At 43.9% G+C, this 24880-nt stretch overlaps 1 protein-coding gene across 1 annotated transcript in view; it reads right to left on the reverse strand.

The window, feature by feature from the left end:
• Positions 1-14965, reverse strand: part of TRPC6 (transient receptor potential cation channel subfamily C member 6) — an 85652-nt gene extending 70687 nt beyond the window's left edge. The window contains 1 exon segment of the mRNA XM_070749662.1: positions 14801-14965. Coding sequence (XP_070605763.1) covers positions 14801-14943 — 143 coding nt within the window. The 5' untranslated portion in view covers positions 14944-14965.
• Positions 14966-24880: the final 9915 nt, after the last annotated feature.

Genomic DNA, 24880 nt, shown 5'->3' on the forward strand with positions numbered 1-24880 from the left:
TCTCCTGGGAAGAAACAAGGCCAGGAAAGGCGGGGAGAAGCCTCTGTGGGGCCTCTCTAGGAATCTCCTGTGAGGAAACAGGACCTCCACCCTCCGTGTGGTTTCCCCAATCGCACGCATTATTTGCTTTTACATTGATTCCTATGGGAAAAAATTGCTTCTTCTTACAACCTTTCTACTTAAAAACATGGTCATGGAACGAATTAAGTTCGTAAGTAAAGGTACCACTGTAGTCCCAAACAAAACTGGTGAAAGATTAAATGTAAGTGTACTGTTTCAGTAGAAGATAATATATTTACTGAGGTGTACTTCAGAACCCAGAAGAGACCTAGTTCAGCAGTGAAATAGAGAGGAAAGTGAGATATTGTGTCAAGATTTTGTTTTTACATGAAAAGTACTGAGATGATGGTGACCTACATCCCAAACGAAGTGTCAACATTTCACACCCTGTACTGCAGACAGTGGAAGCTAGACGCAATGTCAAAGTTTATGCCAAAATGCCAAAAACTATGTTTTACTTTACCATGGTAAGAACATTAAAACTATCTATATTTTATCTTTGTTAAATCTTTACACTTGAATTGGTACAGCCAAGATGAAATCATTACAATTGCATTGCAAACATTTACCCTTACTCTTATAAACATCCATATATTGCAGATTTAATTCTTTCAGAAATATGACTGCAATCGCAGTTTGGTTCAACTTGTGATGTGGCTATTTTTTTTTTTTAAAGACAAATGCATTTTTGGGCTGTATAGTTTGCAATTCCCATGGAATAATTATTGCCCTGTATTCTCTCTTGGTCAGACTCCTCTAAAATAATTATATTCAGTCTGGGCAATACATTATAAAAAGGAGTCAGATAAACTGGATTTGGAAAAAGAACACTGAAGATGATTAGGGGATTAAAAGTACAGTGGTACCTCATGATACGAACCCTTCGTGATACGAACCCCTCGTGATATGAACATTTCGAGATACGAACCCAGGGTTTGGAAATTTTTTGCCTCTTCTTACGAACTTTTTTCGCCTTACGAACCCACCGCAGATCGCAAAATGGTGTTTTCCTGAACCCGAACCCAAACTTTTGCTGAACTTCCAGCTGTTTCAGAAGGTGACAGGTGGGCGGCGGCGCTTCTCGGCGGCCTCCCGAACCCAAACCCGAAAAGTTCGGCAAAAGTTCAGGTTTGAGTTCAGGAGAACGCCGAGAAGCCCCCCGGCTGTTTCAAAAGGTGACAACCGGGCGGCGGTGTCCAGCGGGGCACCATTTTGCAATTTTTTCCCCCTTGCACGCATTAATCGCTTTTACATTGTTTCCTATGGGAAACATTGCTTTGCCTTACAAACTTTTCGCCTTACGAACCTCCTTCCGGAACCAATTAAGTTCGTAAGACGAGGTATTACTGTATAAACAGATATTGATGGAGTTGAATATATTTACCTTAAGAGTACAGTATAGAAGAAAAAAACAGGGTAATATCCACAGCTAGCATTGGAACATCATCTTTCGGCTGTGGCGAGGAAGATGTTTGCCCAGGTTCGCCTGGTGCACCAGTTGTAGCCCTATTTGGATAGGGAGTCATTGCTCACAGTCGCTCATGCCCTCATCACCTCAAGGTTCGACTACTGCAATGCTCTCTACATGGGGCTACCTTTGAAAAGTGTTTGGAAACTTCAGATCATGACGGCTGGCATGCCCGCAGAGAGGGCCCTGCTTGCCAGCTGTGACACACTTATCATAGGTTCACCATCACGATTCTAGTGGCTTGCCCTGCCGGTGTAATATTCAATATAAAGGAGAATACAGTACTTTCCTTTATAAGTAATGAGTAGCTGACATGAATACTTTATAAGTAATTAATTGTAATGAAATACCTGTCTCACAGAAATGCTTTAATTTGTATTTTTTCACTAGGCTGAGAGTATCATTAGTCCCGTTTAATCCTAAAATTCTCAAATTCTAATTTTACAAATTCCCAAATTCTAGTTTTTTCTAGATCTTTTCAGAAAGATCTAGACAGACTTGTACAGTGGGCCGAAACGAACAAAATGAAGTTCAATGTAGAGAAGAGTAAAATCCTGCACCTAGGCAAAAAAAACCCCAAAACATGCATACAAATTAGGTGAAACCACACTCACCATGAGTGACTGTGAAAGGGATCTTGGAGTCTTAGTGGATAACCAGCTAAACATGGGCCAGCAATGTGCAGCAGTGGCTAAAAAAGCCAACACAATCCTAAGCTGCATGAACAGGGGAATACACTCCAAGACCAGAGAGGTAATAATACCACTCTATAAGGCCCTGGTCAGACCACACCTGGAGTATTGCATCCAGTTCTGGTCACCACACTTCAAAAAAGATATAGAGACTCTAGAGAGGGTGCAGAAAAGAGCAACTAAAATGATAAAGGGACTAGAGACCAGATCATACGAGGAAAGGTTGCTGGAACTGGGCATAGATTGTCTAGTAAAAAGAAGGGCTAGGGGGGACATGATAGCTGTATACAGGTACTTAAGGGGTTGCCACAGAGAGGAGGGGGACACACTGTTTTCCAGGGCACCAGAGGGCCAGACGAGGAACAACGGTTGGAAACTGACCAAGGAAAGATTCAACCTGGAGATAAGAAAGAATTTCCTGACAGTGAGAGCGATCAACCAGTGGAACAGCCTGCCAGCGGAGGTTGTGGACTCCCCAACTTTGGACACTTTCAAGAGGAGATTGGACTGCCATTTGGCTGGGGTGATGTAGGATTTCCTGCTCAGGCAGGGGGTTGAACTTGCTGACCTGTAAGGTCCCTTTCAACTCTAATAATAAATAAATAAACAATCTTCCCTTTACTTAACAATAGCAAACAGATCTGAACCTGCTACTATATGGATGTCTTCCTTTCCTATATTTCTGATTGAAGCACTGAAGCAAGCAGTGTTAATTCACTATAATCAGGCTGTATTAGTTGGGTTTTTTTTAAATTTCCAACTATGCCCGTAACTATTTTTACACTGAATGAATCTATGCAGTAAACTAGATATGTGATTAATATAACAAAATATGGATTCACTAATGCTGCAAATGTCATTTTTCTCATCCCACAGACCATAATTAGAAGGAGTTAAGCAATAGGGTGCTACCTCCCATGCACATTTTTTTAATCCTTTCCCAGAAATATATTTTCCAGATTTTCCTCCTACATTTTTGTTGAATGTTTATGTTAAACTTTTTTTTCTTGTTTTGATTGAGTATTCTTCATTGTGAACTATTATTATAAACAAATTTATAAGTTTGAACGGGTCCAAAGACAGGCTACAAGAATGGTGGAATGGTCTTAAGCATAAAATGTATCAAGAAAGACTTAATGAACTCCATCTGTATAGTCTGGAGGACAGAAGGAAAAGGGGGGGACATGATCGAAACATTTAAATATGTTAAAGGGTTAAATAAGGTTCAGGAGGAAAGTGTTTTTAATAGGAAAGTGAACACAAGAACAAGGGGACACAATCTGAAAGATCAAAAGCAACATGAGAAAATATTATTTTACTGAAAGAGTAATAGATCCTTGGAACAAACTTCCAGTAGACGTGGTTGGTAAATCCACAGTAACTGAATTTAAACATGCCTGGGATAAACATATATACATCCTGTTCTGTCCAGCTCTCTGGTAGAATCCTCCCAAAAATGCACAGATACAATTTCAGACACACAGACGTTTGAAAATTCAAAACAATGTTCTTTATAATGAAAATTCACTTAAACCAAGCCCTCTTTTAGTATAGCAAAGAGCACTCGTCTCCAAACAAACTGGTAATTTGTACAAGTCCCTTATCAGTTCTGTGATACTTAGCTTGCAGCTGTGTGGCAATTCACAGTCCTTCTTTCACAAAGTGAAACACACTTTGCTCTGGTTTAGTTTCAAAGCGGGGGAAAATCAGCACACAAAAGGTCAAAGTCAGTAAAGCAGTCACAAAACACAACGATCAGATAATCCTCCACAATGGCCAAACCCACAGGCTGCTATTTATAGCAGCCTCACTAATTACGACAGCCCCAGGAGCTGGGCCAGAGCTAACCACAACACATCCTAAGATAAAATACAGGAAATAGTATAAGGGCAGACTAGATGGACCATGAGGTCTTTTTCTGCCATCAGTCTTCTATGTTTATATGTTTATAAGTTACTTCTGAGCAAACCGAATTTTAAAGTTGTTCTAGACCAAGAATGTCAAACTTGATTTCATTGAGTTCTGTTTGAACTTGTGGGGCAGGGGTGGACATGACCAGGATGGGCATGGCTAGTTTGATGTTACTCGTGTCAGAGGTGCCTGTGGCACTCTGCCAGTGAAAATGGGCTCCTGAGAAGAACGCTGCTACCTTCCCACCAAAGGAGGTCACTATTTTTCTATTTTCATTTTTACATTCTTTCGAACTGCTACATTGGCAAAAAGCATTTGAGGTACCTTGGTTCAAAAAATTATTGCCCTGTGCTGCAACATTTCATTCAGTTAAGGAACCTCACAATAAGAGTTTTATTACAGTAGTATATAGATTAAGGACGATCACTTTGTTATATTATCTGCCATCTTTACAAGATAGTTACTTTACAAGTAATTTACGAGATAGTTATTTCCACAAAGGAAAAGAATATGTCAAAACTTGCAACAGCTTGCAGTCCTTCTATTCTCTACAAAGGAGAGGGGGATCAAATTATTCTCCAAATCACCAGAGGGCAGGACAATAAACAATGGCTGGAAAATAATCAAACTGACAAGCAACCTGGAATTAAGGAGAAACTTCCTAACAGTGAGGACAATTAGCCAGTGGAACACCTTGCCTCCAGAAATCATGGGCACTCCATCACTGGAAGTTTTTAAGAAGAGACTGGACAGTCATATATCTGAAATGGCATAGGCCAGTGATGGCAATCCTTTTTTCCCTCGGGTGCCAAAAGAGCATGCTCGCATGCTATCGCACATGCGCAAGTGCCCACACTCATAATTTAATGCCTGGGGAGGGTGAAAAGAGCTTCCCCTATCCCCTGGAGACCCTCCAGAGGCTGGAAGTGGCCTGTTTCCCAACTTCTGGTGGGTCCAGTAGGCTCGTGTTTCACTCTCCCTAGGCTCCAAAAGCTTCCCTGGAACTGGGCAAGGGTAAAAACACCCTCCCCCATCTTCCCAGAAACTCTTTGGAAGCCAAAAACACCATCCCAGAGCCTCTGTGGGAGCCAAAAATCAAAACGTACATGTTGGAGCTGAGCTAGGGCAATGGCTCGTGTGCCAGCAGGTATGGCTCCACATACCACCTGTGGCACCTGTGCCATATTTTCGCCATCATTTGTATAGGCTCTCCTGCTTGAGCATAGGCTAGACTAGAAGACCTCCAAGGTCCCTTCCAGCTATTCTAGCCTTAGTCCTATTCTATTCAACTAGCGCCAAATCTGTTTACCTTCTGAGTTTAGACAAGGTTGACCAGAGGCTGACACTTTAGAATTAAACAAACTTTGCATCCATTTAATGTAGACTTTATCCATTGTTTATCCAAAAGTTCATTTTGCCCAATTAGGTTTTTTCCCCCCACAACTGAGCTCAATGAGAATCCTTGTGTATCAAGAAGTATCCACTCTTCCTCTTTTTGTAATTGTGGACACTAAATGAGGACCTCTAAATAGAGTAATGCAAGATGAAGTGAATAGTGCTGCTAGTGTTGACCTTAAAAAAAGAAATCTCTGCATCCTGATCAACAAATGTTGTGATGATATTTTGGATGAAAGACACTGTAAGATGGAGAAAGGGCATTTGAATCAGTTTGAATGAGAACAGTGCTGATTCAGATTCTCTGTCACATGATATCTTCAATCAGAAAGGAGGCATGCTTGTAGTAGCATAACTAGAATGGTTTTTCAGCAATAAGCTAGCAGAAATAAACACCTATACCATATCCTACAGCACAGCTCAAGGTCTTGCCCCAAGTCTTCCAGATTGAACAGACTGATGAGTGGTGTCTAAATTAGAGAGTAAAGTAGAGTAGAATAAGGTAGGGTAGGGAAGAGTAGAGTATAGAGTAGAGTAGGGTAGGGTAGGGTAGGGTAGGTTAGAGAAGAGAAGAGAAGAATAGGACAGGACAGGACAGAATTCTTTATTGGCCAATTGTGATTGGATACACAAAAAATTTATCTTCTGTGAATGAGCTCTCAGTGAACATAAAAGCTAGAAGTGATAAATCATGATCAGAGTCCTCATAAAAATACATTCATCATAAATCATAAGATACAATACTTAGTGCTAGTTATACGATACTAAATAAGCAATCAGCATAAATCATACTAGGAAACTAAATGAAACAATGTAAAGCGTAAAGATACAAGTAGCAAAGTTATAATCACAAGTAGAAAAGGAGATAAGTAATAGGAAAAATGAGAATAACAGTAATACAGCCTTATTAAATACTTTTGCAGTATTGTGGGAATAAGTTGTTTAGCAGAGTGATGGTTTGGGGGGGGGATTGCCCTTGTGCATAGATAGGTAGGTAGGTAGGTAGGTAGACAGATAGACAATGACAAATAGGTAGATAGGTAGGTAAATAGACAGTTAGATAGATGATATATATATTCCAACCAATGTATGGTTATTAAGATGCACTAAATATATATGTGTGTGTGTGTGTGTGTGTGTGTGTGTGTGTGTGTGTGTGTGTGTTGTGTGTGTGTGTATGTATGTATAACATATTTTGCTGATAATGAAAAAGAGCTGTGATGCTCCTTCAATATACCAGGATGACTCAAAAAAAAATCACACCCACATACATACATACATACATACATACATACATACATACATACATACATACACACATATAAATACAAATACATGTACATACATATTCTCACACAGTGCTTAGTAATATATATATGCCTTTTCCTTTCTACTTTAAGTATGTGCATTAAGAGGAACTCAACTGCACATATAATGCCCATGGCATTGTTTTTAAAATAAAAAAGTTCAGTGATTTGGTACTCTACTGTGTAGATCAAAACTTGCAACTTCCCTGCCTGTCATTCCCTGTCAAATACTATTTCTTGTCTTGTATTTCTCTTCTAGATTCAACTCATTCTCTTTCTGCAACCTGATGCATTTTTGTCAGCGAGCACATAAACACAGGTTTTGTCCAACAGGTCGTTCACCTTTAGTGTGGTTCCTGACCAACAGTTAAAGCACAGATTTTCTCCACTTTTCTTCTTCACATCTTGTTGTTCCACTAACACACAACAAATACTGCTCATCACAGATCAAGTATCTTACAACAGATTCACCCCAAAAGTGCAGGTGTGCTGACTGGGGCAGAAATGGGTACATCAACCACTCTGCCCTAATATTAGTATAAAAATGAAACAAATTTCCAGCATTGTGGGATGGCTTTGCCCTCAATACAGCAATAGAAGCAGGCTGGTCAACACCTTTATTTACTTTCAAAATCATTTGGTCTTTGGCTATAGTATTTTTGGAGCCTTCATTTTGGAGCCTATTGGATTTTTAATGTTCTTATTTGCAATGGCATTTAATTCACAAGATGTCATCTCTGAGAATAATGACAGTGGACGTCATGCTGATCTTCTATTTGCCCCCAAGCCCAGCTCTAATTTCATCCTTGCCATGGGGATATTATGAACAACTAGAACTCGGACCACACGTTTCCTGAATAGTTTTTATCGCAGAGCGACAAACTAAAGGGTCACCATCAATGAACTGTTGGACAATATTACTCGGTTTGTCATGTAGATGGTTGAGTGGTTCAAGTTGGGGAATTTATAGTGGGTGGGACATTTTATTCTATTTTTTATTCTATTTTTTAATTTTATGTATGGTGGGACTGGTCTCTGGGTGTCACACGACTTTCGTTGCCAATGACAATTCGTTGTTTTGACAATGACAATACATTTATTTATTTATTCATTCATTCATTTATTTATTTATTGGATTTGTATGCCGCCCCTCTCCATAGACTCGGGGCGGCTAACAACAGTGGTAAAAACAACATGCGACAATCCAATACTAAAACAGCTAAAAACCCTTATTTTAAAAACCAATCATACATACAAACATACCATACATAAATTGTAGAAGCTTAGGGGGAAAGAATATCTCAGTTCCCCCATGCCTGACGACAGAGGTGGGTTTTAAGGAGCTTATGAAAGGCAAGAAGGGTGGGGGCTATTCTAATCTCTGGGGGGAGTTGGTTCCAGAGGGCCGGGGCCGCCACAGAGAAGGCTCTTCCCCTGGGTCCCGCCAAACGACATTGTTTAGTTGATGGGACCCGGAGAAGGCCCATTCTGTGGGACCTAACTGGTCGCTGAGATTCGTGCGGCAGAAGGCGGTCCCGGAGATAATCTGGCCCGGTGCCATGAAGGGCTTTATAGGTCAAAACCAACACTTTGAATTGTGACCGGAAACTGATCGGCAACCAATGCAGACTGCGGAGTGTTGGTGTAACATGGGCATATTTAGGGAAGCCCATGATTGCTCTCTCAGCTGCATCCTATTATTATGTGATATTATTTATTATTTATTTATTTATTACTTGGATTTGTATGCCGCCCCTCTCCGAAGACTCGGGGCGGCTCACAGCATGTAAAACAAATCATAGTAATCAGACAGATTTAAGATATTTAAATATTTTAAAAAACCCAGATACTAACAGACACACACACAGACACACCATGCATAAGTTAAACGTGCCCGGGGGAGATGTTTCAGTTCCCCCATGCCTGACAGCAGAGGTGGGTTTTAAGGAGTTTACGGAAGGCAGGAAGAGTAGGGGCAGTTCTAATCTCCGGGGGGAGTTGGTTCCAGAGGGCCGGTGCCGCCACAGAGAAGGCTCTTCCCCTGGGGCCCGCCAACCGACATTGTTTAGTTGACGGGACCCGGAGTAGGCCCACTCTGTGGGACCTAATCGGTCGCTGGGATTCGTGCGGCAGGAGGCGGTCTCGGAGATATTCTGGTCCAATGCCATGAAGGGCTTTAAAGGTCATAACCAACACTTTGAATTGTGACCGGAAACTGATCGGCAGCCAATGCAGACTGCGGAGTGATGGTGAAACATGGGCATACCTAGGTAAGCCCATGACTGCTCTCGCAGCTGCATTTTGCACGATCTGAAGTTTCCGAACACTTTTCAAAGGTAGCCCCATGTAGAGAGCATTACAGTAGTCGAGCCTCGAGGTGATGAGGGCATGAGTGACTGTGAGTAGTGAGTCCCGGTCCAAATAGGGCCGCAACTGGTGCACCAGGCGAACCTGGGCAAACGCCCCCCTCGCCACAGCTGAGAGATGTTGTTCTAATGTGAGCTGTGGATCGAGGAGGACGCCCAAGTTGCGGACCCTCTCTGAGGGGGTCAATAACTCCCCCCCCCAGGGTAATGGACGGACAGATGGGATTGTCCTTGGGAGGCAAAACCCACAGCCACTCCGTCTTATCCGGGTTGAGCTTGAGTCTGTTGACACCCATCCAGGCCCCAACAGCGTCCAGGCACCGGCACATCACTTCCACCGCTTCGTTGACTGGGCATGGGGTGGAGATGTAAAGCTGGGTATCATCCGCATATTGATGATACCTCACCCCATGTCCTTGGATGATCTCGCCCAGCGGTTTCATGTAGATATTAAATAGCAGGGGGGAGAGGACCGACCCCTGAGGCACCCCACAAGGGAGAAACCTAGGAGTCGACCTCTGACCCCCCACCAACACCGACTGCGACCGGCCAGAGAGGTAGGAGGAGAACCACTGAAGGACAGTGCCTCCCACCCCCAACCCCTCCAGCCGGCGCAGAAGGATACCATGGTCGATGGTATCGAAAGCCGCTGAGAGGTCAAGGAGCACCAGGACAGAGGATAAACCCCTGTCCCGGGCCCGCCAGAGATCATCCATCAACGCGACCAAAGCGGTTTCCGTGCTGTAACCGGGCCTGAAACCCGACTGCTGGGGACCTAGATAATCGGCTTCTTCCAAGGACCGCTGGAGCTGGAGTGCCACCACCTTCTCAACAACCTTCCCCATAAAGGGAAGGTTGGAGACTGGACGATAGTTGTTAAGCACAGCTGGGTCCAGGGAGGGCTTCTTGAGGAGGGGGCGCACAAGCGCTTCTTTATAGAGTGATGGAAAAACTCCCCTCCCCAAGGAAGCGTTGGTAATCTCCTGGGCCCAGCTCCGTGTCACCTCCCTGCTGGCCGAAACCAACCAGGAGGGACACGGATCCAGTAAACAGGTGGCAGAACTCACAGCTCCAATGGCCTTGTCCACTTCATCAGGTGTCACCAGATCAAACTCTCCCCAGACAGGTGGACAAGTACGTGCCCCAGTCACCTCGACTGACTCGTTGTCAGTCGACTCTGTTTTACAATTGGAGTCGAGGTCGGCTCGAATCCGAGCGACTTTATCAGCGAAAAACGTGTTAAAGTCCTCGGCACTACTCTGCAAGGGCTCCCCAACTCCCCCCTGATTAAGAAGGGAGCGGGTCACCCTAAACAGAGCGGCCGGGCGGGATTCCGCTGATGCAATCAAGGCGGCATGGTACGCGCATCTTGCCGCCTTGAGCGCCACTTTGTAAGTCTTAATAAAAGCTCTTACAAGTGTTCGGTCGGATTCAGACCTACTCTTCCTCCATCGCTTCTCTAGACGTCTCTTTTGGCGCTTCAACTCCCGGAGCTCCTCGTTGAACCATGGGGCTCTACGGGGTCTAACGCCTCGGAGAGGTCGCAAAGGCGCAATCCGGTCTAGAGCCTCCGCAGCAGCCGTATTCCAGGCCTCCGCGAGAGACTCTGCCGAACTGTGGACGAGTGCCTCTGGAATAACCCCAAGCGCCGTCTGAAAGCCCTCTGGGTCCATCAGGCGTCTGGGGCGGAACATCTTCATTGGTTCCGCCTCCCTGCGGGGGAGGATTGGAGCCAGGAAGTCAAGCCGTAGTAGAAAATGGTCTGACCATGACAAAGGCAATGCTTCTAAGCCCCTTAGTCTCAGACCATTACTCAATTGCTCGGAAAGGAATACCATGTCAGGTGCGTGCCCTCTCTCATGAGTCGGACCCTGTACTACTTGAGTCAGGTCCACGGCTGTCATGGTGGCCATGAACTCCTGTGCCAACCCAGAGGTTTCGCCGAGCGACGGCAGGTTGAAGTCCCCCAGGACTATAAGTCCGGGGAACTCCACCGCCAGCCCGGCTACCTCCTCGAGTAGCACAGGCAGGGCTTTAGACACGCAGCTGGGAGGCAGGTACGTGAGAAATAAGCCCACCTGAACCCCTAAGTCCAATTTCATCAAGAGAGACTCGCAACCCGCAATTTCCGGAGCAATGAGTCTACGCAGGCAAAGGCTCTCCCTGGCTACAATAGCCACTCCTCCCCCCCTTCCCTGGGGTCGAGGTTGCTGCCATATCTGAAACCCGGCTGGGCAAATTTCGGAGAGAGGGACACCTCCCTCCGGGCCCAGCCAGGTTTCAGTAATACATGCCAGGTCGGCCTCCTCATCCAGGATCAAATCCCGGATGAGGAGAGCTTTATTTACCACCGACCTGGCATTAAGCAGCAGCAACCTGAGTCCAGGGCCAGAGTTACACCCATCATCAGTACCCAAGATTGGGCTCACAGAGCCGGAACAGGGGACTGTTAATAAGCAACGGTCCCTCGTTCCCCTGGAACGGCTAGCTCCATCCATACATACAAGACATTGGCAATTTTTATTCTACGATGACCCCACTCCCACCACATCCCTAGAGAACTGCCCAAAGACCACCTTCACCACCAATTCTTATCACAAATGAACATTTTTTATTTGGAGAGTCGGCCCACTTCTCTGCCTCATTACGCATGGCCTATTGCTGAGGGATTATCACTGAAGGACCATCCATAATATGCCTCCGCCTTTTATGCCTCAACTGGCAGTAAAACTAATCAGTCCAAACATAAACCAAGAGTTATTTCAGTACGTCTCAGGTTTTCCCCATATGCTCCTATTTCCTGCACCATTGACTTTAATGGACGACGATAACAGAGAGAAAAATGAAGAGATGGGATGGAGGGAGGAGAAAAAACGAAGGGGTGTCCAAGGAGCATCCTGCATCCCACCAGGGCCCATCAAGTCTCTTTAAAAGGCTCGAATATCACACATATGCATTCACACACACACACACACACAAACTCCTTTCTATCACCCACACATTATTTTTTTTGCCATGCATTGAGTTAGCAATCAATAAACCAACCAAATTTTCTTGGCAGTAAATGCTTTGCCTCGTCATGAAGTTTTCTACAATTCCTCCAACTTTTAAAAAGAGAGGTGGAAATGCAACAGGTGCTACTTCTGCCCACTACGCAGTTGTCAGACCCACTTTGAGGAGCGAAGAAAAAAGCAAGTTAAGTCCCATACTGTGCCCCACTCAGCGCTCTCCCCTACACAAACACACATCCATACACCTCGCTTTTTTTTTTCTGTGATGCTTTACCAGTATGGGGTAGGCTGGCCAACACGCATATGTGTGATTGTGAGTGTGTTCCCACAGACAGCTTGGTTTCTTAGCTGCTGCATTGGTACAACAAGCGATGATGATGATGATGATGATGATGATGATGATGATGATGATGATAACAACATTTACCAGTGGCAAAGAACTGGTGGGATCATAAGCCCGAAAAAGTGGTCGAAAATGAGCAAGCAAAACTACTGTGGGACTTCCGACTTCAGACTGACCGAATTCTGAAGCATAACACACCAGACATTGTGATCGTGGAGAAAAAGAAAGTATGGATCATCGACATAGCAATCCCAGGAGACAGCAGAATTGAGGAGAAGCAGCTAGAGAAATTAGTGAAATACGAAGATCTAAAAATCGAGCTGCAACGACTCTGGCATAAGCCAGTGAAAGTGGTCCCAGTGGTACTTGGCATGCTAGGCGCAGTGCCAAAGGATCTCAGCGGACATTTGAAAACCATCGGAATTGACAAAATCTCCATCTGTCAATTGCAAAAGGCCGCTTTACTGGGATTGGCAAACATAATTCGCCGCTACATCACGCAATCCTAGGTGCTTGGGAAGCGCCCGACTGGTGATGAAATACGAAATCCAGCATAGTGATCTCGTTTGCTGTGTTGTACTGACATAATAATAATAATAATAATAATAATAATAATAATAATAATAATAATAGTGGATCGTTGATGTCACCATACCAGGTGACAATCGAATTGATAAAAAATAACAAGAAAAACTTAGCCGATATCAGGATCTTAAAATGGAACTACAACGACTCCAGCATAAACCAGTACAGGTGGTCCCAGTGGCAATCGGCATACTGGTTACTGTGCCAAAAAACCTCATTTGAAAACAATACACATTGACAAAATCACAATCCGGCAGTTGCAAAAGGCCACCGTACTTGGATCTGTGCACATCATACATACATCACACAGTCCTAGACGCTTGGGAAGTGTTTGACTGGGTGATATTGTGATATGAAATCCAGCATAATAAATCTTGTTTGCTCTGTATTACTGATTTTTTGTAAATAAAATAATATTAATATAATAACAGAGTTGGAAAAGGCCTTGGGGGGTCTTCTAATCCAACCCCCTGCTTGGTCAGGAGAACCTACACCACTTCAGACAAATAGTTATCTTAAAAACATCTTTAAAACTTGCACTGTTGGAGCTTTCACAACTTCTGGAGGCAACACTGATTAATTGTTCTATCAGGAATTTTCTCCTTAGTTCTAAAGTTGCTTCTCTCCTTGATTAATTTCCACCCATTGCTTCCTGTCCTACCCTCAGGTGCTTTGGAGAATAGCTTGCCTCCCTCTTCTTTGTGGCAACCCCTGAGATATTGGAACACTGCTGTCCTACTGTTCTATTGTCTTCTATCATTACTTTTTACCATTACTTATCTAATGTTTTATTTGTACAAATTAGCCTCCTAGAATTGTTTGACAAATATATACTGCTCAGAAAATAAAAATAAAGGGAAAACTTAAACAACACAATATAACTCCCAGAAAAACAAACTTCTGTAAAATCAAACTGTCCACTTAGGGAGCAACACTGATTGACAATCAATTTCACATGTTTTCAGCACATTCAACTTTGTACAGAACAAAGTATTCAATGAGAATATTTCATTCACTCAGCTTTAGGATGTGTTCCTTGAGTGTTCCCTTTATTTTTTTGAGCAGTGTATATAAATAAAATTAGTTAGTTAGTTAGGTAGGTAGGTAGGTAGATTAGATAAAAAGATAGATAGATAGATAGATAGATAGATAGATAGATAGATAGATAGATGGATGGATGGATGGATGGATGGATGGATGGATGATAGATGGATAGGTGGGTAGGTGGGTAGATAGATGGATAGGTGGGTAGATTAGGTAGGTAGGTAGGTAGGTAGGTAGGTAGATAGATAGATAGATAGATAGATAGATAGATAGATAGATAGATAGATAGATAGATAGATAGATAGATAGATAGATAGATAGATAGATAGATAGATAGATAGATAGATAGATAGATAGATAGATAGTCTCCCCTAGTTCTCGTTTGGCAGGGTTTAAGTGTGCAGTGTGAATCCAGGCCGTTTCAAGGAGCCCCGGGGAAAGTATTCAAGTGTCAATGTGGAAAACGGGATCATTTAGTAGCCAGGTTAAGCACGTGGCGTTCAGCCCGAACCTGAACAGTTCCCTCGAACCTGACCCAGCTCAGACGACGCCCCCTACCGTCTGCCCCGCCAACCTTCCTTTCTTTTTTCCATTTTTTAAAGCGGGAAACCCACTCACATGGGGTAGTAAGCGTAAGGCGCCAGGCAGTTCTCCTCATACGTTTCGGAATCCATCAGCAAATAGTCCTGGCTGTCGTTCCTCGGGGTTCCGCCGACCGGCGAGCCGTTCCCCCGCGGCGCGTAGAGCTGGTTGTGACTCATAGCGCTTCCTCGGGGCAGAGGTTCCCCCCACCCGAAAAAAAGCCCCCCCTCTTCTTCACGAGGCTCCCAGCGCCCGGTACCCCAAAAGACACCCCCCCTTATCCCTCAAAAAAATAATATATATATATTCAGGAGCGCGCGCGCGCCGCCCAGAGAGAAAAAGGCGCCCGCGCGCGCTCGGCCGGCGTTGTTTTAAAAGCAATATTATTATTTTTAAAATGGTTCGCCTTCCGTTCCTCCGGCTACCTGTGGCGCAGCGTCCCCATTTTTAAAAAAAATAAAGGTCGTTTCTGTGAGGGGGAAGAGACCAAAGGGCGAGCCCCAGCGGTCGCTTCTAAGCCCCTAAGCGCCTCAGTTCCCTCAGTCCAAGCAGACGGCTTTTCTCCGTCAGCGCCGAGCCTCCAGATAGCCACTGAGGGAAAGAGAGAGAGAGAGAGAAGGGGGAAAAAAAAATAAAAAGGACGGAGTTACTATGTCAACCAGCCCTATCCCCTCTCTCTCTGAAAGCCATCCGTGCCCGAAGTGGCTCAACCAGCTTTTTTTTTTTTTTTGCAAAGCCGCGACGAGGGGGAAAGGAAAGAAAAAGAAAGAAAGGAAAAGCGGGGAAGTGAGGGCCTTAAAAAAAGTTTGCGCGACCGCCGGCGGCCAGAATTAAAGCGTGGGCGCCGAGGGCCACGGATCCAATGTTGGAACGCCGGGTAAAACTCAGCCTCGGCGTTTTAAAGCAAAACCAAAAAAACTGCCGGCCCTTCCCACGTTTTTCATCCGCCCCTTCGGATCTTGACATCATCTTGGGCCGTCACGGGATTCCGAAGTCTTCCTACTACTTGTTGGACGGGGGGACCCTCCGCAGAGGTATTGACTTCGCCGGCGAAGTCCCGCGCTCGGTTTTTCGTGGAATGAAAGCTCTTGCCGTCCCTCGGCTTTCTAAATCGGCAGGATACGGCGCTGCCCGCGATCTTAAAAGCTTTGAATAACGAAGGCTCGGAAGAATTCAGACGAAGTGTTGAATGGTTGTCTTGCCTCGCTCGGTTCATTTGCTGTGGACTGGAGGCTTGTTCTCTCGGGGATGAGTAAACCTAGTTATGCAATACATTGGATCAATCTGCTTCTTTGGCATATATACATCATTTACTGTACATGTACATTCATTCATTCATTCATTCATTCGTTTATTGGATTTACATGCATATACATATACATACATTCTCATACAGTACTTGGTTTATATACACTGCTCAAAAAAATAAAGGGAACACTCAAATAACGCATCCTAGATCTGAATGAATGAAATATTCTCATTGAATACTTTGTTCTGTACAAAGTTGAATGTGCACGACAGCCTGTGAAATTGATTGTCAGTGTTGCTTCCTAAGTGGACAGTTTGATTTCACAGAAGTTTCATTTACTTGGTGTTATATTGTGTTGTTTAAGTGTTCCTTTTATTTTTTTGAGCAGTGTACAGTGGTACCTCTACCTAAGAACACCTCTACTTACAAACTTTTCTAGATAAGAACCCGGTGTTCAAGATTTTTTTACCTCTTCTCAAGAACCATTTTCTACTTACAAACCTGAGCCTACGAAACTGTAATCAGAAAAGGTGGGGAGAAGCCTCCGTGGGGCCTCTCTAGGAATGTCCTGGGAGGAAACATGGCCTCCACCCTCCCTGTGGTTTCCCCAGTCGCACACATTATTTGCTTTTACATAGATTCCTCTGGGAAAAATTGCTTCTTCTTACAAACTTTTCTACTTAAGAACCTGGTCACAGAATGAATTAAGTTCGTAAGTAGAGGCACCACTATATGTATGTGTGTGTGTGTGTGTGTGTGTGTGTGTGTGTGCCACATGTTTTTTTGCTGAATTTGAAAATTAAAGGAGACTAGGATAGATCTATTTTAGCCTTATTTTGGCCTCATCAGCTAGCCATATCCACTGGGACTTGAACCTGCAACCTTTGCCTTGTAAGGCAGAGAATTATCCTCTAGGCTACAGTATCCAATCCCTTCAGCTCTGCACCAGGGAAAGATTACATATTTTTGGGTCGAATCACCCTGGTGTATTGATTAGTATGTGCATTAAGAGGTAAACTACTGCACATCATGGCACTGTTTTTAAGGTGGAAAAGTTCAGAGGTTTGGTACTCTATTGTGTAGATCAAAACTTGCAATTTCCCTGGCTGTCATTCCCTGTCAAATACTATCTCTTGTCTTGTCCTATGTTGCGATCTTAAAAGTTTTGAATAATGAAGGCTCAGATTATTCAGATGAAGTAGTTTTGGATAGTTTGTTTGTTTTGTCAAGTACGTATTGGTGGTATACAAAGATATAACAATATTTATATACATGACACTAGGGAAAGAGAAACATTAGGACAGGGGACAGAAGGCACTCTGTTGCAGTTAGGCACACCTCTTAAGCCTCTTAGGAATCACGAGAGGTCAAGAGTGGATGGTCTAAGGGTAAAATTTTGGGTATAAGATGATGTTACTACAGAGTCTGGTAGTGAGTTCCATGCATCAACTATTCAGTTATTAAAGTAAACTTTTGCCAGACCCATCCTCGAATACAGCTCATCTGTTTGGAACCCATATCGCATCTCAGACATTAACACCCTTGAAAATGTCCAAAGATACTTCACCAGAAGAGCCCTTCCCTCCTCCACTCGAAACAGAATACCCTACGAGACTAGACTTTCAATCCTGGGCCTAGAAAGCCTAGAACTAAGATGCCTTAAACATGATCTAAGTATTGCCCACAAGATCATATGCTGCAAGGTCCTGCCTGTCGGCGACTACTTCAGCTTCAACCACAACAACACAAGAGCACACAACAGATTTAAACTTAATATTAACTGCTCCAAACTTGACTGCAAAAAATATGACTTCAGTAACCGAGTTGTCAAAGCGTGGAACTCATTACCGGACTCCATAGTGTCATCCCCAAACCCCCAACACTTTACCCTTAGATTATTTATTTATTTGTTTGTTTGTTTGTTTATTCTTTGTCCAATATACAATACATATGGAAGAGAATAGACATTAAGTAATATATATAAAGATAGAAAGTAAAAAGAAGAGAAGTAGATGGGAGGGAGAGAATATAAATGATATAAGAGATAAGGAGAGAATATATATGATAGATAGATAGATAGATAGATAGATAGATAGATAGATAGATAGATAGTAGATAGATAGATGGATAAGGAGAGAATATGTATGATATATAAGATAAGGGAAGACAATTGGATAGGGGACGATAGGCACATTAGTGCACTTATATACGGCCCTTACTGGCCTCTTAGGAACCTGGAGAGGTCAATCGTGGAGAGTCTATGGGAGAAATGTTGGGGGTTGGGAGTTGACACTATTGAGTCCGGTAATAAGTTCCACGCTTCGACAACTCGATTGTTAAAGTCATATTTTTTACAGTCAAGTTTGGAGCGGTTAATATTAAATTTGAATCTGTTGAGTGCTCTTGTGTTGTTGCAGTTGAAGCTGAAGTAGTCGTTGACCGGAAGGACGTTGCAGCATATGATCTTGTGGGCAATACTTAAATCGTGTTTTAGGCGCCGCAGTTCTAAGCTTTCTAAACCCAGGATAGTTAGTCTATTTTCGTAGGGTATTCTGTTTCGAGTGGAGGAGTGAAGGGCTCTGCGGTTGACCTATCCAGATTCCTAAGAGGTCAATAAGGGGCGGGTACAAGTGCACTAGAGTGCCTTCCGCCCCTGTCGTATTGCTCTCCTATATCTCCTATACCTTTCTTCTATTCCTATATCTCTTCTTCTATTCTTTCATTGATATGTTCTATTACTATATCTTCTTTTCTATTCTTTCATAGATATGTTTTACTATGAGTATCTCCTCTATAATCTTCATCATGTACTTTACTATGTGTATATATATACCCACTAAAACTCTCATTGTGTATTGGACAAAAATAAATAAATAAATAAAATAAAGTCGTATTTCCTGCAGTTGAGTTTAGAGTGATTTACTTTACGTTTTTATCTGTTGTGTGCTCATGTCTTGTTGTGGAACTGAATTGACGTCTTGCCTCGCTCAGTTCATTTGCTCTCGACTGGAGGCATGTTCTCTCAGGGCTGGGTAAACCTAGTTATGCAATACATTAGATAAATCTGCTTCATTAGCGTTCAACAGTTAAATGAAATCTTAATGTGGCTCGGTTGAAAAGAAGAGGGAGAATCCGGGAGGCAAAACAGGGATTGGTTACTGTGAACAGAATGGACAACTTCTGTAATGAAAATTTATTGCCATCTCCTGAAGATGGGCAAATTGGAAATGGCATTTGATTAGATAGTCACTCTTCAGATTTGGGGTTGTTTGTTGTGTTTTGCTGTTAGCATCTGGCAATTGTCTATTCTGGCAATACTTCTCAGCCACAGGTAATGCTTTTTTACCTGCAAGCATACTTGGCTCGGAGATTATTTTAAAGCCTTGCAACAACTTTGATGGAAAGTTTGCAGAAGGCCAGGACATCCTAAATGTCTGTAAATATTATTTACATATACGAAAAATATTATTGTAAGGGACCAGCTGTCAACTGTTTCAGGCTAAACTGGATGCCATTAGGGAAGGCTGGAAAAATAACGATTTGTGCTTCTTGTTTAGTACTGCTCTCCATTAAAGGTGTTTCTAATTCTCAAAGAATTAAAATGATTCCATCCTCAGATTTGTTCTAAGAACAATTACTTTTAGAAAGATTTTTGCACTTTTACAGTCATCTTCGTTATTTTCATATTCCATTATTTTCATATGATCATATGTTTAAAAATATTTAAAGGATTTTCCATTCTTTTGACCGGGGTATTATAATAAAGAATTGGAACTTCTGTACTGGTATAAAGTATAGTTACCTTTCAAGGCACTATATTGTTATTAATGCAAGAAAAAGAATTTTAACTTTCAAATCAAACATTCTGTCTTTTGTGTCTTTTTTTTTTATGTACACTGAGAGCATATGCACCAAAGACAAATTCCTTGTGTGTCCAATAACACATGTCCAATAAAGAATTCTGTTCTGTTCTATTCTATTCTATTCTATTCTCTTATTAGATCATTTATGAAGATATTGAAAAAATCTGGCCCAAAACAGGAACTTGAGGCACACAGATGTAATTCCATTGCCATAGCTGACTTCTACTACCATCATATTTGCCAACACAGCAGAACTGAGCTACATGTGCTCTAAGGCAGAACTTATCAAACTTTCTACACCTGTTCACTTGAACCATTATGAGACCAATTGTTCATAAAATGATAACCATGCAATTGGAATAATGATTATCTTAATTACAAGAAGAATAACAATAACCAGTCTCATAGAGTTAGAATAAACCACCTAGGCCAGGTTCTCCAACCTTGGCAACTTTAAGCCTAGAGTGTCAGGGTTCCAGATAGCATCCAAAATTAAATCAGAGTCCAAATATCCCTCAAAGTGTTAGCACATCTGGGTGAAACCTGAATTTGAAGTCCTCCAGGTTTCACCACCCAATTGAAAGTTTAAGTACTTGCCCCCACACCCACAAATCCATCACATTGTCCAATCTTCTATTGCCATGCTGGCAGGGTCCACCCATCTCCTTCCGGGGTGGTGCAGAGGTGCAGAGACAAAGAATGACCTTGGCTTTCTCGTGCAATCCCCTCTCTCATTTTCCCACAGTAGAAAATGCATAGTAAAATAGTGTAAAGTGTAGCAGGCCTGAAATCACCCCCAAAATGGCTTCTACCTGACACAGCAGACTTCAACTCCCAGAATGGTGGCTGGGGAATTCTGGGAGTTTATGTCCTCCAGCCTTAAAGTTGCCAAGGTTGGAGACCCCTGATTTAGACCATCAAGTCCTCTCTTCAATGCATGAATCCAAGTTATTGTATCCAAGATGGTTTTCTAAACTCCATTTGATGATATGCAGTGATGGGAAACCCAATTATTTTCATTCAATATTGGGTTCATGTTGTAATCATAGGTTTTAAGCACTGAAATTTGGAAATAAAATATTGCCGGAGAGTGATGTTTTAAACCTAAATTATGTGCTCAATAAAATCTTAATTCTTCCTCTATGGAAAGGCAGCCAAGGCTGAGCAAGCATTCTGCAGAATCATGACCATGTATGGAAAGCATTTAAAGAAAACCTATAGAACTTCCATATAAGGAAATATACGGTATGCATTACTGACATTCCTTTGCAATCACACAATCAAGGGAAGCCTTATATGGTATAGGAATGAATTGCTGGAGAATGGTTTAAATGTACGTGGCGCTCGCGAATTGGTCATTCTGTACCACATGTCAGAACTGTGAAAATACAATAAATAGGAGAGGTCTTGAGGCATTCAAGGTCGTCCTCCCATCGAGAAAACATTCTCTCTGTCATTTCATTCTGATGTGACAATTATGGCATGCTGTGCCTTCCCTAGAGGGCGACCCACCGGGGGAGGGCGGAATGCTTTCAGATTCACTCTGTTGTTATTGTTAGAAAGTTTTCTCCCAATGTTTAATTGGAACCTGCCTTACTGTAGCCATTATTTGACATCCTGCCCTCTGGGATGGTGGTTAAGGAGCCTTGACATTCGGTCTGACATATTTTTTGGTATATGGAATGGAATTGATTAGAATAAAATAGAATAGACTAATACTATGTTTTGTCACAACTTTAATTATCAAACTTTAATTCACTGTGTTATCGCTTCAATTAACTGTTTCGTTTTCATATATTTTTTCTCTCCTTATGCAATTGGAAGCAAGTTGTGGATAGCAAGGAGGATCTGAGACCAAGGTAGGACTATTATACTTCTGCCGCACGAATCCCAGCGACCAGTTAGGTCCCACAGAGTTGGCCTTATCTGGGTCCCATCGACTAAACAATGTCGGCTGGCGGGACCCATGGGAAGAGCCTTCTCTGTGGCAGCCCCGACTCTCTGGAACCAGCTCCCCCCAGAGATTAGGATTGCCTCCACCCTCCTTGCCTTTCGTAAACTTCTTAAGACCCACCTCTGCCGTTAGGCATAGGGGAATTGAGACATCTTCCCCAGGACTATATTTTTTATGTATGGTTTTTTTTTTAATTATGGGTTTTTTTCATTTTTTTAATATTAGATTTGCATTTTACATTATGTTTATTATTGCTGTGAGCCACCCCGAGTCTACGGAGAGGGCGGCATACAAATTTAATAAGTAAGTAAGTAAGTAAGTAAGTAAGTAAGTAAGTAAGTAAGTAAACAAACAAACAAACAAACAAACAAACAAACAAATAAATAAATAAATAAATAAATAAATAAATAAATAAATAAAATTATAACATTGAATCCTGGCCAAAATTTTAGTGCACAGTTTGAGCCATTGGCAAAGAGCTAGTTCCAGGTTAAATTTGTTTGTATTCAAATGTTGCTGTTCATCAGGCAGCAAAAACAATTGGCATAATATAGCTGTACCTAGGGAAAGTGGAAACTAAGAGCAGCTTTAAAGAGGAAAAGGTAGAAACTAGGATGTTTAGTGAAATCTGATTTTTCTTGAATGGAATGCGGGATTTTCCATTGAGATTCATAATGTACCGTATTTTTCAGAGTATAAGACGTACCTTTTCCCCTCCCTAAAAAAGGCTTAAAATTTGGGTGTGTCTTATACTCTGAATGTAGCTCCCCCCCCCAGCCCTAGCTAGCTGCTAACAATCTTCCCAGCTCTTACCTTGCAGGCTCTTTCACTGTTTCTCTCTGCGAAGAATGTTTTCCAAGCCCTAAGTCTTTGCAGGGTTTTTTGCATTGCCCTAACTTGATCCAAATAAGTTTCTTTCCAGTCCTAACCAGGTGCTAACGATGTTCCAAGCTCTTACCAGCTTACAAAGCTCTTTCATTGTTACCCTCTGCAAGGAATGTTTTCCAAACCCTGTTTTTGTAGGGGGGGTTTCATTTTCTGCTTGCTCCGAATAAGTTTCTTTCCAGTCCTAACCAGGTGCTAACAATGTTCCCAGCTCCTACTGGCTTGCAGGCTCTTTCATTGTTACTCTCTGCGACAAATATTTTCCAAGCCTTAAGTCATTGCAAGGTTTTTTCCATTGCTCTACTTGCTCCAAATGTTTCTTTCCAGGTGCTAATGATGTTCCCAACTCTTACTGGCTTGCAAGCTCTTTCACTGTTACTCTCTCTGAATAAAGTTTTTTTTAAAGCCCTAACCAGGTGATAAAATAATGTCTGAAGCTGACCAGACTAAGGATGCTAGCCAGGTGAATACCTGGTAAGCAGATTCTCTTCCCTATTTTCCTCCCCCAAAACAAAGGTGCTCCTTATACTCCGGTGCATCTCATACACCAAAAATACGTTAAGTATTTTACTTCTTGGATTGGGTCTGTCACAGCCATTTTCTGACACAATTTGGGGGGGGGGTAGCTTGGAATGTCAGACCAGACATCAACAACTTACTATCTTGTGGAAACCAAGGTCATTCCAGCAGGTGCTTGCCAGAGAATAGAGGAGATTACCAAGGAGACACCAGAACACCTAATTGGACAATGTGACCTGTGACAAGGAGGGAAGGGAGATGTCTATTCTTTAATTATGCTGAAAGCGCGGGAATTAGCCACAACTGGTTTTGTTTTTCAACTATGCTGAAATGATATACAGTAGTCCCTCGCTATACCGCGCTTCACCTACTGCGGCTTCACTTCATCGCAGGTTTCTGAGGAAGTCAATCGGCAGATTTAAACAGCCCGCCGAACTCGATCGGCAGGTTTTTCAAAAAAATATATACAGTGAACCCTCGATCATCGCGAGGGTTCCGTTCCAGGACCCCAAGCGATGATTGGTTTTTCGCGAAGTAGCGGTGCGGAAGTAAAAACACCATCTGCGCATGTGCAGATGGTGTTTTTACTTCCACCGCCGCCCGCCCTTCGCCCCGCCCACCCCGTTGCTCGCGCCTGGGGTTTCCTGGGGAGCGAAGCCGGGGGTTCTCCAAGCGCGCGCGCGGGGCCGCTCCCCAGCTGGGGAGCGGATCTGGGGTTTCCCCAAGCGCGCGGGCGTTGCTGGGGCCGCTCCCCAGCTGGGGAGCGAAGCCGGGGGTTCTCCAAGCGCGCGTGCATTGCTGGGGCCGCTCCCCAGCTGGGGAGCGGATCTGGGGTTTCCCCAAGCGCGCGCGCATTGCTGGGGCCGCTTCCCAGCTGGGGAGCGAAGCCGGGGGTTCTCCAAGCGCGCGCGCGTTGCTGGGGCCGCTCCCCAGCTGGGGAGCGGATCTGGGGTTTCCCCAAGCGCGCGCGCGTTGCTGGGGCCGCTTCCCAGCTGGGGAGCAAAGCCGGGGGTTCTCCAAGCGCGCGTGCGTTGCTGGGGCCGCTTCCCAGCTGGGGAGCGAAGCCGGGGGTTCTCCAAGCGCGCGCGCGTTGCTGGGGCCGCTCCCCAGCTGGGGAGCGGATCTGGGGTTTCCCCAAGCGCGCGCGCGTTGCTGGGGCCGCTTCCCAGCTGGGGAGCGGCCCCAGCAACGCGCGCGCGCTTGGGGAAACCCCAGATCCGCTCCCCAGCTGGGGAGCGGCCCCAGCAACGCGCGCGCGCTTGGAGAACCCCCGGCTTCGCTCCCCAGCTGGGGAGCGGCCCCAGCAACGCGCGCGCGCTTGGGGAAACCCCAGATCCGCTCAGCTGGGAAGCGGAGCTAGGCTGCCCCAAGCTCGCGCGCGCCGCCCGCCCGCCCACGCTGTTGCCGGCTCCGCTTCCCAGCTGGGAAGTGGAGCTAGGGTGCCCCAAGCTCGCGCTCCAGCCCACCGCCGCTGGGGTCTTACCGGGGCAAGAGGGGGAAGACCCAGGGAAGCCTCTGCCCGGCGGGGAAACTCCACCATCTACGCATGCGTGGAAGGGCACGCATGCGCAGATGGTGGAGTTTACTTCCGGGTTGAAAACTAGCGAAATAGCCCTTTCGCGATCCTTGAGGACGCGAAACTCGAG

The sequence above is a fragment of the Erythrolamprus reginae genome, chromosome 4 (assembly GCF_031021105.1).
Source record: "Erythrolamprus reginae isolate rEryReg1 chromosome 4, rEryReg1.hap1, whole genome shotgun sequence".
In the NCBI taxonomy this organism is placed as follows: domain Eukaryota; kingdom Metazoa; phylum Chordata; class Lepidosauria; order Squamata; family Dipsadidae; genus Erythrolamprus; species Erythrolamprus reginae.